At 36.2% G+C, this 13,775-nt stretch overlaps 1 protein-coding gene across 1 annotated transcript in view; it reads left to right on the top strand.

Moving 5' to 3' along the window:
- Positions 1-13,775, top strand: part of LOC124613910 (cadherin-23) — a 356,576-nt gene that overhangs the window by 287,101 nt on the left and 55,700 nt on the right. Inside the window, exons 25-26 of the mRNA XM_047142660.1 lie at positions 5,164-5,324; positions 13,104-13,343. Coding sequence (XP_046998616.1) covers positions 5,164-5,324; positions 13,104-13,343 — 401 coding nt within the window. The remainder of the gene's footprint in view (positions 1-5,163; positions 5,325-13,103; positions 13,344-13,775) is intronic.

Below are 13,775 nucleotides of genomic sequence, written 5' to 3'. Positions count from 1 at the left end.
ATTAATGATCTTCCTCTTTGTTCTGAGACAAACAGAAAATTTACCCTGTTTGCCGATGATACCACAATTCTAATTGACGATTTGATTGATCATGATCTTGAAAAAACTACAAATACTGTTTTTAATGACATCTTAAATTGGTTCTCCTCAAATGGTCTCTCGCTCAATGCAGATAAAACCCATTATATGAGGTTCCATACATCACAAAGTAATCCCGATGAAATTAACATAAAATGTAGAGATCAACCAATACAGAAAGTTGAAGACACAAAATTCCTGGGTGCTTACATAGACAGTAAATGTAATTGGTCAGTTCACATTCTTCATCTATGTAAAAAACTTAGCTCGGCAACATTTGCATTACGGGTAATTTCTTCAGTGGCTGAAGTTGACACTATTAAGGTTGCCTACTTTGGCTACTTCCACTCATTGATGTCATATGCTATCATATTCTGGGGGAACCAACCACTTGCAAAAAAAGTTTTCACCATCCAAAAAAAAGCAATTAGAATAATGTGTGGGGTCCATCAAAGACACTCTTGCAGGCACTTGTTTCAGAAGATAGGTATCCTAACAACTGCCTCACAGTGTATTTTTTCCTTGCTGACCTTTGTGTGCAAAAATTATTCCATCTACCAAGACAACAGTAAATTCCATGGTTATAACACCAGAAACAAAAACAATCTACAGTTAGAAATGAAACGTCTCACTCTGGTACAAAAAGGAGTTTACTACTCCAGCATTAAGCTGTTCAATGCTCTACCACTACATATCAAATGTGTTCATACAGAACTGCCAAAATTTAAACAAGTTCTCAAAGATTACCTGACAGAGAAATCTTATTATACTGTGGATGAATACCTGAAAGAAAATGGATACCATCACTAAACTTATTGTATCTAGAAGTAGTTCAATTGATTTTATTGTGCATTTGGGCATTAGCGCACTTTTTGTAACAACAGATTGGCTGTACATGTATTTACTCTTGTAGGTCTAATATCTGATTTAACTTTGTGCTCTTATCTTTAACCTTTATTTGAAACTCCTTTTTCTGTCAAATGGTAGTTATGTTATCTAGCTGACATTGTATCTGTTACTTTATTTATAGTATGTCTTACTTAAACTATGTACAATTTGCCATTGAATTGCCCTTGTATTTATTGTAAGTTTAAATTGAAACCTGTACAATTTGACACGTTCCATATCCTTGTGATTGACTCACTAACTGGATCTATGGAACAAGAAATAAATAAATAAATAAAAATTATCTTTCGAGGTCTTGCTCTTTTTCTGTTAAAAATGCACACATTCACACACACAATACACGGACACCTAAACATGCAGTCCCGTGACCATGGTGAGACTGATTACTGGTATGCAGTTATTGAAAGCAGTTTCATGAGCTGATGAAGGTGAGGAGGGGATAGAGAAGGAAGCAAAGACAGTATAATGAGAAAGAGGCAGATCTTTAAACAGATGACTCGGTGGCCACACAAGAAGATGAAAGCAGCACAGACTGTAGAGCAAAAAGATATACAGTAAGAGGGGGTATAGGGAGAAGTGAGAAGAAAAAATGAGATAAAACTGGAGATGATTAGGAATAAATGGAAGCAAGACAGAAGGGAGACAAAGGAGAGGGAGGAGAGGAGGGTGGGAGTAAGGGGGCAAGAATGATGGTAGGAAGGGGAGAGGGGGACGAAGAATGGGGGAGGGGAGTGAGAATGGTGGGAGAAGACAGTACATAGTCTGGACAGGGAAGGAGTGATGTGGACAGGGACAGAAGAGAAAAGGAAAAGGTAAGACAAGGCTGTGAGAGGAGATTAGTGGAGGTTTAGCCCAGAGGGATTGCAAGAATGCAGAATGTGCTGAAGAGACAATTCCTACCTGTGTAGCTCAGAGAAACATGCTGGATGGGAAGATCCAAATGGCCTGCATACTGAAGTAGCTGTTGAAGTGATTCGTATTGCGGTGTGCAACATGTTCAGCAACTGGATGGTCAAGTTTGCAGTTCGCCACAGTTTTCCAATGGCCATTCATGCAAGTAGACAGTTTGGTACTTGTCAAGCCCAGAAAGACCACTATACAGCAATTGCAGAATATCTGACTTAAAACATGTTTGCCTTCGCACGTGACCCTTCTGAAATGCCTGTGACTGGGCTGTTGTAGGGGGTGGTGAGTGGATGCGTGTGACAGGTCTTGCATTGCACCTGGGCTGATCACAGGGGAATGACCCATGGGAGTGGGATTGGAATAGGAATGGACAAGGATATTATTTAGATTGAATGTGTGGTGGAACATTACTTTTGGTGATGTGGGTAGGGTTTCGGGTACCATATCCCTCATCTCAATGAGAAGTAGTCAAAACCCTCTGACATAGGATGACCAGAGGAGTGTTACTCAGTTGCTATTTAGCAGGTCTACTGGCGTCAGAGAACCAGATGGCAAGGGCAGATTTGTTTATGGATGGGCTGGATATGATATTGTCTGTCAGTAAAGACTCTTGTAAGGTTATCAGTATGTTTCGACAACTGCTTTCCACTGTAGGCTGCAGTGTCCAAAGGTGATGAAGCTTTACAGAAGAGACTTTCTGACATGGAATGGGTGACAGCTGTCAAAGTGGCAATATTGTTGGTAGTTGGCGTGCTTGATATGGACAGACATATTTATGGAGCCATCTGAGAAGTTGATACGCAGGAAGGTGGTTGGATGAGTTGAGTGTCAGTGAGTTGAGCGTCAATAATCAGTCTCATGTTGGCCATTTGAGTGCATGTTCAAGTGTCTGTGTAGCTGTGTGTGTGAATGTGTGTACTTTTGCCAGAAAAAGAGCAAGATCACTAAAGCTAATATGAATGCTGTTTCCTTTTACATGTCTCTGTGCTCCACATGTTGATGCAGTATAGGTAAGTGGTTGTCTTTCTCTGATTTTAGGTATTCCTCCATGTAGGAATTCCCATTATTGTTAATCAAGAAGTTCACTGTAATACGATTTACTCTTAGAATATTCTCTTGTTGTATTGACTTAAAAACATTGGTTACAGTTTTTTCATGTTTTCATTCTCTGTCTTACTGAATTGTTTTATGAGGCATGTACCTAAAATAAACAAGGTATTTATTTTGCAGGAGTTAACAGTAAAAGTACCATGTAAAATAGATAGCTAAACATCTTGCCTCTAAGGATCTTGTAATTTTTACACTCACTTCCCAGTACATTACCACTTGATTGTCATTTCTGTTAACAATAAATATTTGTTTAATCTGAATTGTGATTTGCACAATTACAATGTGAGACACCAAACTAATTTCCATTTAGACTCTTTCTCCTGCAGTAATAGCACATATTGCTCTCCAGGTGTTCACGGGATGCTGAGTGCACCATTACTTTTATACAATCGCAATATAGACAGCTAAATACACTGGAAAAAAAATACTATCCATGAGAAGCATAGTAATTATGTTTGTAAAGCAAAAGTTTTAGAAATGAGCAATTTAGCACCTGAACACGATCTAAAACCATGTATAATTAATTTTGTAATTATGTGAAACACAATACACATTTTTATTTTTAATAACAATTGTAAATTAAGATTGAGTAACTGGAAATCAGTTCACATGTCAGCTTTCAATCATTGTTTTTAATTTCTTAAAAGTTATGTCTTCATTTTTACTTTAACTGTTATTGTGGAAATTCAGCACATTTGTTGTAATGATAGATATAACTGAAGAGCCAAAGAAACTGGTACACCTGCCTAAAATCATGTAGGGCCCCCACAAGCAAGCAGAACCGCTGCAACACTATGTGACATGCACTCGACTAATGTCTCAAGTAGTGCTAGAGGGAACTGACACCATGAATCCTGCAGGGCTGTCCATAAATTTGTATGAGTATGAGGTGGCGGAGATCTCTTCTGAACAGCATATTGCAAGGCACCCCAGAGATGCTCAATAATGTTCATGTCCAGGGAGTTTGGTCGCCAGGGGAAGTGTTTAAACTCAGAAGAGTATTCCTGGAGCCACTCTGTAACAGTTCTGGATGTGTGGGGTGTCACATTGTCCTGCTGGAATTTCCAAGTCTGTTGGGATGCACAATGGACATGAATGGATGCAGGTGATCAGACAGGATGCTTACATACACGTTACGTGTCAGAATTGTATCTAGACACATCAAGGGTCCTATATCACTCCAACTGCACATGCGCGACACCGTTACAGAACCTCCACCATCATGAACAGTCCCCTGTTGACATACAGGGTCCATGGATTCATGAGGTAGTCCGCATACCCGTACACATCTGTCCAATCGATACAATTTGAAATGAGACTTGTCTGACCAGGCAACATGTTTCCAGTGATCAACAGTCCAATGTTGGTGTTGACATGCCAAGACGAGGTATAAAGCTTTGTGTTGTGCAGTTATCAAGGGTACACAAGTGGGCATTTGGCTCCGAAAGCCCATATTGATGATGCTTCATTGAATGGTTTGTACGCTGACACTTGTTGATGGCCCAGCATTGAAATCTGCATAATTTGTGGAAGGGTTGCACTTCTGTCGCATTGAACGATTTTCTTCAGTTGTTGCTGGTCCCATTCTTGCAGGATCTTTTTCCTGCCGCAGCGATGTCAGAGATTTGATGTTTTACCGGATTCCATTGTAGCAGCAGTAACTGATCTAATAACTTAGACAGGCACTTGTTGTTTTATGTATGCGTTGCTGACTGCAGTGCCGTATTCTGCCTGTTTATATATATCTGTATTTGAATACCCATGTCTATATTAGGTTCTTTGGCACTTCACTGTATAATAAGTACATCTGACATGTTTAATAAGATTGGACAAGCAGGAAGTTTTTTACACTCAAAGCAATACTGATGAATATATGTGGTTAGGGTCAACCTTTGGTGCTATTTTTTTAACTTAATGTGTATGCATCTGATTGGTGAACATATGTAAATCTACCTTTTAAACACATGTTGAACATTCTAAAAAGATAACTGAAAGTGTCAGCAGTTTTGCTTCTTACATACAATGTATGTTTCTCTTATTAAAGCCATAAAACAACAAGTCTGACACTAACAGTAATCATACTAACCCAAACAGATATAATATGTGATTGTAGGTCTGTGATTTCAAGTAATATATAGTTTCATCTTGTCTGTTATGTTTCAGAGCATGTAAAACCTGGTAAAGAGAGACAAAAGATAGTGGAAACAATTGATAGAGATGATGTGGATGATTTTGATGAACCTAGTACACAAGCATGTTACTTCATTGTAGGTGGAAATGAAAAGGAAATATTTGCCATTGAACAATATGAGCATGAGCTTTATGTAAGTAAAGTAAAGTTTGTTGTTATATCAAAAGATAAAATAATTTTGTTAGGAAGTTTTGCAATATCAAATGATGAATTTATGAAATTTGGAGAATGATAGCAAATGCAGTAAAAGTGAGTGAAATTGAAAAAAGAAATATTCTCAAAGTGGACAAATACAAATAGAGGTAATTTGTTATTAAAGAATCAAGAGAGAACACTTATGAAGTTGCATAGTGCAAAAAGTATAAATTATAATCAGTAGGGTGTGGAGAGAATAAAAGTAAATCTAAATTAAAATAAACTGAAAGATATAAAAAACAGACTGAAAGCACATTCTTGTGTATAAATTAGCATATGCACAAGAAATATCAAGCAGCACTTATTAATTTATCTGTACTGGCATTGTATTCCTGTATTCTGTGGGATAAACATAACTGCACACATCCCTTAGGAAATTTATACAAGCAAATTTCCTACACCATCTATTCTTGGGAGCATGTTGTACTACATGTTTTGCCAATGATGGGCCGAGCATGGTAAGTAACATCAGACTTGCAACTATCAGAGACTCACATGTTTCTTTATGCCATAGTTCTGATTTGCTTCACAAGGCAGACACTCTATCTACTACTTTACCATGATTCAATCATTCCCTTCCAATCTCAACTCACAATGATTCTTCCTGTTTCTTGTGCTTGTATCTCTTTTTGTCCAATGTTGCTTTTCTGTATTTGTTGCCTTCTTCTTTTGCTTCATCCTAGGATTCACTCTGATTCTTGCTACTTTCCACATTTCATTACTTCTCCTTTTATCTTTCATCACTGGTCCTCATCTGCTATAAATTATCATCTACATTATTGTTTTAATCAAAGTACTTTCAATTATGACACTACTATTATTGTAATTTCTCTTTCCAAATACTTCTTCTTTTGATCTATTCTTAGTTCTTTCTGTATTTATCAAAATTGGCATTTCAGAGCTGTACGTTTTTGTACACCAATTAACATTTCCATCTTCTAGACTGAGAGTATCAGCCAGGCATGCCATGTGATAACTTTAATCCTTAATAATGTACAAAACTTTAAAACTTAAAAAAATTACTGCTTCATAATTAGTGATTAAGTTATTAGTACTATACTTTATAATGTATCAGTTGCATCAAAATCCCAAATTTTTGTTCTATTCAGCATACTTACTGAGATAAAAAAAAAAGAAAAACAAATACCGTAGCTGATATTACAAACTGTTATTGATATGTAGTATCGAATGTTAGATGATACCTTAAAACTACATTTGAAGTTGTGTGCCAGTTTTCTGTGGTGACGCAGAAGCTAAAACTGAACCAAAAAAATAAAGACGTAATCATGTTTTAGCAAACATGCAACTGGCTAATTGTGCTCCTCAGCAATGTCTTCACTCAACTTAAGGTGCTAAATTATATTTCTGCAGAGCATGTTGTTGGTGGAACTGCTATATAACTTACCAGAACTCTCTTAACCAAAGCAAAAAATGTTATTTACAAAAAGAGAACACTTCACTTTTACATCACAGTCCTTGTTTCTTTTCAAAGCATACCAGCTTCTGTTTACCACTTCAGTATTTTCAGTATCACAAAACACAGAACAGTTCCTTCGTAGCTTTGACAAAAATAGCTTTCTTCCCAAAGCATTGTGATGAATGGAAACTTCTTTTAAATGCACCTCATTTTCTGCAAACTTTGATTCAAGTGACATAATCAAAGAATCTAGCTAAGGAACAAAAAGAGATCCTCTGCAATAATTATGTGGGGCACTCACAAGAATGTTCAGATGATACATTTTCTATCAGAGGTTATAGGCATTTGGATTGCAATTTCCAGAAATGTACTTAAAATTGAGATTTTATGTTGTCCTTGTGGTGGACTGTAAGATTCACAACATGGAAGCTTATGCTTCTGTCAGCAGTGAAATGCTTCACCAAGATAGTCACTTGACAGTTACGTTCTGTGTACTGCCCTTTGGCAGATTTGAATAAGTACAGTGGTATTAAAATATGTTCCTTATGTCTGTTTTAGTGTTATATTTGTTTCTTTTTTATTAGCTTCATTACAAACTTGACCATGCTAATGGCTAGTGGGGATGGCTTGAGACCCTATGCTCCTTATTACCTATGTTCTCAGTATAAAGCTGGATGTAGATGTAGACCTGATGGTACAAAGTATGAGACTGAAATAATGTTATATGGGCATGTGGGAAAAAGAGCAAGATATAATGAATTATGTATCTGCTGCAGTTGTACATTTTCACTTTAAGCACACCAATCATGTTTCTGTATAAAGTTATCTGTCTCAAGTATAAAGTTTATGAAATACATTCTGCATTACGTAGTGGGTATTTTTTTTTAGCTCTTTAAGAGACAAAGAACTAAGACATAGGCAGCTCTCTTGTCTGGAAAGGAGACTCCTTTCCTTCAGTTTTTCTTTGTGATCCTTTGTAATTCTGAAAATACAAGTTTTTATAATGATCCATTTTATAAGACATAGTTTATATTAGATTACAACCGATAATGGCATATTTGTTGAACCAGTCCATGATGCACATTTGTGCTATTTTATGGGCATGGCAAAGTTTCTAGTCAGTGCAGTTTTGCACACAAGGGTCAGTATCATACAACATGGCGAAAAGATATATAGTAGGGACAAAAAAGCTGTTAATATAATAACATTGCCACCAAATAGTATAAAATGTGTTAATTTTCAACTGATGAGCTACTCTTGCTTCTGAATTAAAATAGCACTGCACATATAGTTCAAACTCTAAAATGAATCAAACAGTGTAAAATCCAGGATGGAATAATGACAGTATTGTGAAAAGGATGGATTGCTGCTCACCTTATAGTGGAGATATGGAGTTGCAGACAGGCATTATAAAAAGACTGCAATCTTTTTTGTTGTGCCTGTGAGCGACTCAACACCAGAACATCTCCTAGTACCATGGAAATTGGAAATTGTTCCCTGATGCCTCTCATGTTTCTTGTCATCTTGTCTTCATCTAGTTAGTAATTTCCAGATTTTCTTTGCTGATTCTGTGACAACTTCATCATTTCTTATTATATCAGCTTACTTAATTTACAACATCCTTCTATAACATATCTTATATGCTCTCAGTCTCCACTTTTCGAGTTTTCCTATAGTCTGAGATTCACTTCCATATAATTCTGTACTCCAGACATGCCTTCTCAGAAATTTCTTAAATAATTAAGACCTGTTTTTGATATTAATAGACTTCTTTTAATGAGAAATGCCCTCTTTGTCCCTGTTAGTCTGATTCTTATATCCAACTTGCCTTGCCCTTCTGTGTTATTCTACTTCAAAGGTAACAAAAATCCTTCACTTTTGTATCTATAAAGTCTCACTCATTGCTGACATTATGTTTATTCCTACTGACATTTCTGCTGCTCCATGATACTTTTCTTTCTTTGTTTCACTTTCAATCCATATCATATTCTCAGTACACTGTTTATTCCATTCAGTAGCTATGTTCTTTAATTCTTCTTCAGCAATATCATCAGCAAATCTTATCATTTATATCTTTTCAACACTGAGTTGTAGTTACATATCTGAACATTTCTTTTATTTCTTTCATTGCTTCTTCGAGATATAGGTTGAAAAATAGTGACGAAACACTGCTTTATGCTCTCTTTGAGCTGAGCACTTCTCTCTTCATCTTAAATTCATATTGCCCCCTGTTAATTCTACATCTACACATATACTCTGCAAACCACTGTGAGGTGTGTGGTAGAGGGTATGTCCCATAGTACCAGTTATTAGGATTTCTTTTTGTTCCATTGGAGTGTGGGAAGAATGATTGTTTGAATGCCTCTGTGGGTGCAGTAATTCTTCTAATCTTATCTTCAAGATGCCTATGTGAGTGATACATAGGGTGGTGTAGTATATTCTTAGAGCAATCATTTAAATCCAGTTCTTGAAACTTTGTTAGTAGACTTTCTTGGGATAGTTAGGTCTATCTTCAAGAGTCGTCCAGTTCAGTTCCTTCAGTATCTCTGTGATATTCTCCCACATATTAAAAAAACCTGTGACAATTCATGCTGCCCTTCTCTGTATACATTCAATATTCCCTGTTAGTCCTATCTGTTAGCCCCACACACTTGAGCAATGTTCTAGAACCAATCGCACAAGCGATTTGTAAGCAATCTTCTTTGTAGATTAATTGCACTTCCCCAGTGTTCCACCAACAAACCAGTCTATCACCTGCTTTACTCATGACTGAACCTATATGACCAACCATTTCATATCCCTACAAAGTGTTACAGTAAGGTATCTGTATGAGTTGGCTGATTCCAACAGTGACTCATTGACATTATAGTCAAAGGATACTACCTTTTCTCATTTTGAGACGTACAAAATTTTACATTTCTGAACATTTAAAGCGAGTTTCCAGTCTCTGCACTGCTTTGAAATCTTATTAAGATCAGACTAAATATTTATGCAGCTTTTTCAGGTAGTACTTCATTAAAGATAACGGCATCATCTGCAAAAAGCCTGATTTTATTATTATTATTGTCTGCAAGGTCATTAATATACAATGTGAACAGCAAGGATCCAACATATTTCCCTAGGGCACACCCAAAGTTATTTCCACATCTGATGATGACTCTCCATCGAAGATAATATGTTGCATCTTCCTTACCAAGAAGTTCTCAATCCAGTCACAAATTTCACTTGATACCTCATATGATCATATTTTTGGTACTAAGCGTAGGTATGGCACTGAGTCAGATGCTTTTTGGAAATCAAGAAATGCAGCATTTACCTGATTATCATGATTCAAAGCTTTCAGTAGGTCATGTGATAAAAATGTGAGTTGGGTTTCACATGATTAATGTTTTTAAAATCCATGCTGGTTGGCACTGAGAAGGTCATTCTGTTTAAGATACCTCATTATGTTTGAGCTCAGAATATGTACATATTGTGTACTGCCCATCTTTCCCTATGGCATCTACATAATGTTTCTTAAGATTTCAAACATCTTGTACTCCCTTACAATTTTGAACACTTTTTCTATGTCAACAACTTGTATTAAATGTCTCAATTTTCTCTCTAACTCTTGGTTCCATTATCAAGCATATCAGAACTGTCTCATTGGCACCTTTACCTTTTCTAAAGCTAAACTGTTACCCAGCATGTCACATTTTCTTCAGTATAGTACAGACGGTATTCCTCTAGAAGTCTGAGGGTGTCTCCAGTCTCATTGATTCTACACATTATCTTGCATAATCATTCGGTTACCACTTCCCCAAACAGTCTTGGAACTTCTGAAAAAAAATTTACATGGTGTTTCACAAATAATGGCCTAATTTTGTACAGTAATAATTGTGAAATACGGAATGTGCTGCCAAGGAAATGTGTGTTGTGTGAATGGGCATAGTACAGAGTTTTAGAAAATCGCTATTAGATGTCAGTCAGTGCATCTTTTACTTTGCAGTCAGTGAGAAGTAAGATGGCATCCACTCAACCAAAGGCATTCCATGTGCTGCAGTTTGCAAAGACTGAATCAGTGATTTTGGTCCAGCATGCTGTTCATTTATATTTTGGCTTTGATCCACCTGCACTCATAAACATTGCTATATCGAAAAGCTTATACAATTGTACCGCGAAATTCCTTGTTTATGGAAATTGACATTAAGCAAACAAGAATATAAGAGCTAGAGGGTATAAAGAATTGATTGAAACATTTCTAGATGGTATTCCAACTGTAGATCAAAGTGCAACAAAATATAAGCTACAAAATTTGAAATAAAAGTTCAGAAAATAAATTTTCCGCCGTTTGTGTTGCCATACTATTGATTGTGCTTTAAATTATTAACGGTATTTTAAATCCATTTGGCAATCACAAGATAATGTGTATTTATGTCACCAAATGCTTTTTCTTTTACTGAAACAAAACACTATCTGTGGTCTGTATGAAACAATTTGGCTTGCCTTCTAGATCTAAAAATAGTCTGCAACAAAATATGGTTTTACTTGTGGTATTTTATGTCCTATTTTTGCTCTCATCAGAAAATGCATGTCACACCAAGAAAAATATAATTCTGCAAAGCAGTGAAGTGTTAGGCAAAAACCAATAGTGCCAAATGAGGGAATACCTCAAAAACATGCAAGCAGATGGTGTTTTCTGATGGGAGCAGAAATTGGACATAAAATACCATAAGTAAAATCAGTATATTTTATAATGAACTCTTTTTTAGATCTAGGTAGTATGCCAAATAGTAACTGTTTCATTACAGATCACTGATTATTTCAATAAAGTAAAATGTGTTTGGTAACAAATAATGCACTTTCATATTGTTGTCAAGATAGATTTAAAATGCCTTCAGTCATTCCACATAAGAGCTCACAAAGGTGCAGGTCTCTTGACAGAAACAGAAAACTTTTGGAATGAGTAGTATAACCAACATTATGATGAGTGCCAATGACAAGTTACATATACAATGTTCATTATTGCATGACCCATAACTGTGTTATGTCCATTATTTTACACATATTATGAATTACTGTATTTTACAAAGGATCAAGAATGCCCTCTCCCTAGTGTACCAAAGCTTCACTATTCTGAGAGAAATACCCTCATTTCTGAATCAAATGCCTGGAAGGTTGTCTGTCAGCAATCCAGATTTATGCAGTTTTTCTTGTGAAAAATAGATGAGTACATAGTGTGCAAATCAACAGTGTACAAATTGCCAGCAGCTGTCACAATTTTTGTCCTGCTATGGTCCATACTAACTTCCTGTCAAATATGTAAAAGAGTTTCAAACTCTAAAAATCTGACCTGTCTAGGATACATCACAGACCTAGATCTGTGGATAAATCATGAAAATGTGCTGATTTATGCCATACATGAAAGGAACCAGCCTCTGGGCACATCTGAGAGATGAGATCGCAGGGGCGGGGTCTGCACTTTAGTTGAAAATGACTGGCCTGTTATTGGCAGTCCAGATACATGAAAAATATCTGTGGAACTGGCTTGCAGTTCTGGCCCATTACAGAAATCCAGTCGTTGTGGCCAGCTATTGCTATACCTCCTAACCCATGCTTATCATTTATCTCCACCCAACAACAACAACAACCACCCATCCTCTCTCCAGTGCCTCCCTTCACATTTCACGTCTCATTTAAGTAAATCAGTCACACTGTGACAGTAAAATAATGTGTTCATTTGTAAAATGAAGTTATGATTCTGGAGTACAGAAATAAACATGAATTATTTCCTATGCACTTTGTGCTGTTGCTTTATTCATCAGAGCAAACTGAGAGTCTCACAAATGTCAACAAAATGGTGCAAAATTTTGTTGAATGACTTGATTGTTAGTGTAATCTTCAAAACTTCATTGGACCAAATGCTCACTAGAGATTATAATGAGAAATACATTTTTATTTTTGCAACAAATGTTAATAATGATGTATTACCAAACTTATCCACCTTTCCATATTATAAGGGAAATATGAAATGCTATGTGCATCAAAAATTAAAGGTATTATGACCTTCCTGTTTGTTTCAGTCAGTTTTTACAATAAATAAAGTTACATTTAAAAAATGGGGTTCACTGTACACATCCGTTTGCTACTGTTATCAGACAAGTTTCACTTCTTAGTGCTTCAGCTACCTTAATCGTAATGTTTTTCTTGTATATTTATGCTTCCTTACATTTTATGTGAAGTAAAATTGAAAATTTAATCAGTTTTTCTCTTCGGTGACTTCTGAAGATAGTCATAAATTTACATTTCCAATTGTTTTAGGTTCAGAAAGAGCTTGACAGAGAGGAGTATGAGAGTCATATTCTAATAATAAAAGCATCCGAAGACTGTCTACATCATCCAGGGAACATTTCAGTCTTTGATCCTACTGATGACACAGTGCTCAGAGTAACTGTCAATGTAATAGATGTGAATGATAATCGGCCATTGTTTGTGAAAAGGGTGTTCACAGGTGGCATTACAACAGATGCTGATTTTGGTACTGAGTTCATGCAAGTCAAGGTTAGTATGCACACAGTTTGAATGATTAAAAAAATAAATGGACTTGTTACATTTGGAGCACCTTGATTCACTTTTTGGGTATTTATCATATGATATACAAGGCTTGAATGGCTTGAGATCACATATAAATGCAACTATCTTGTCTAGAGCAGATATTTCTCCAATATCCCATGAATGATCCCCCTGATGCAGTATGCAAGCACCACTACCAGATGGAGGGCAATGGGGGAGGGATCTTTCGAATTCAGGCAAAGCCACAGTGGTGAAACTTTGGTGGAGTGTAATATGTAAGTGTAAAATTTTGTTAGTCATCCAAAAATAATTTTTCTACAAGATACCACTCAATGTTCATCAAGTATACCGAAGATTTACTTCTGGAAGATGTTAATAGCAGAACAAGACCTGATATTTCTGTTACAAAGTATTTTGATA

This window comes from Schistocerca americana, chromosome 4 (genome assembly GCF_021461395.2).
Source record: "Schistocerca americana isolate TAMUIC-IGC-003095 chromosome 4, iqSchAmer2.1, whole genome shotgun sequence".
NCBI lineage: Eukaryota > Metazoa > Arthropoda > Insecta > Orthoptera > Acrididae > Schistocerca > Schistocerca americana.
Note: the sequence above shows the minus strand (reverse complement) of the source record. Positions and strands in the feature narration are given on the sequence as shown.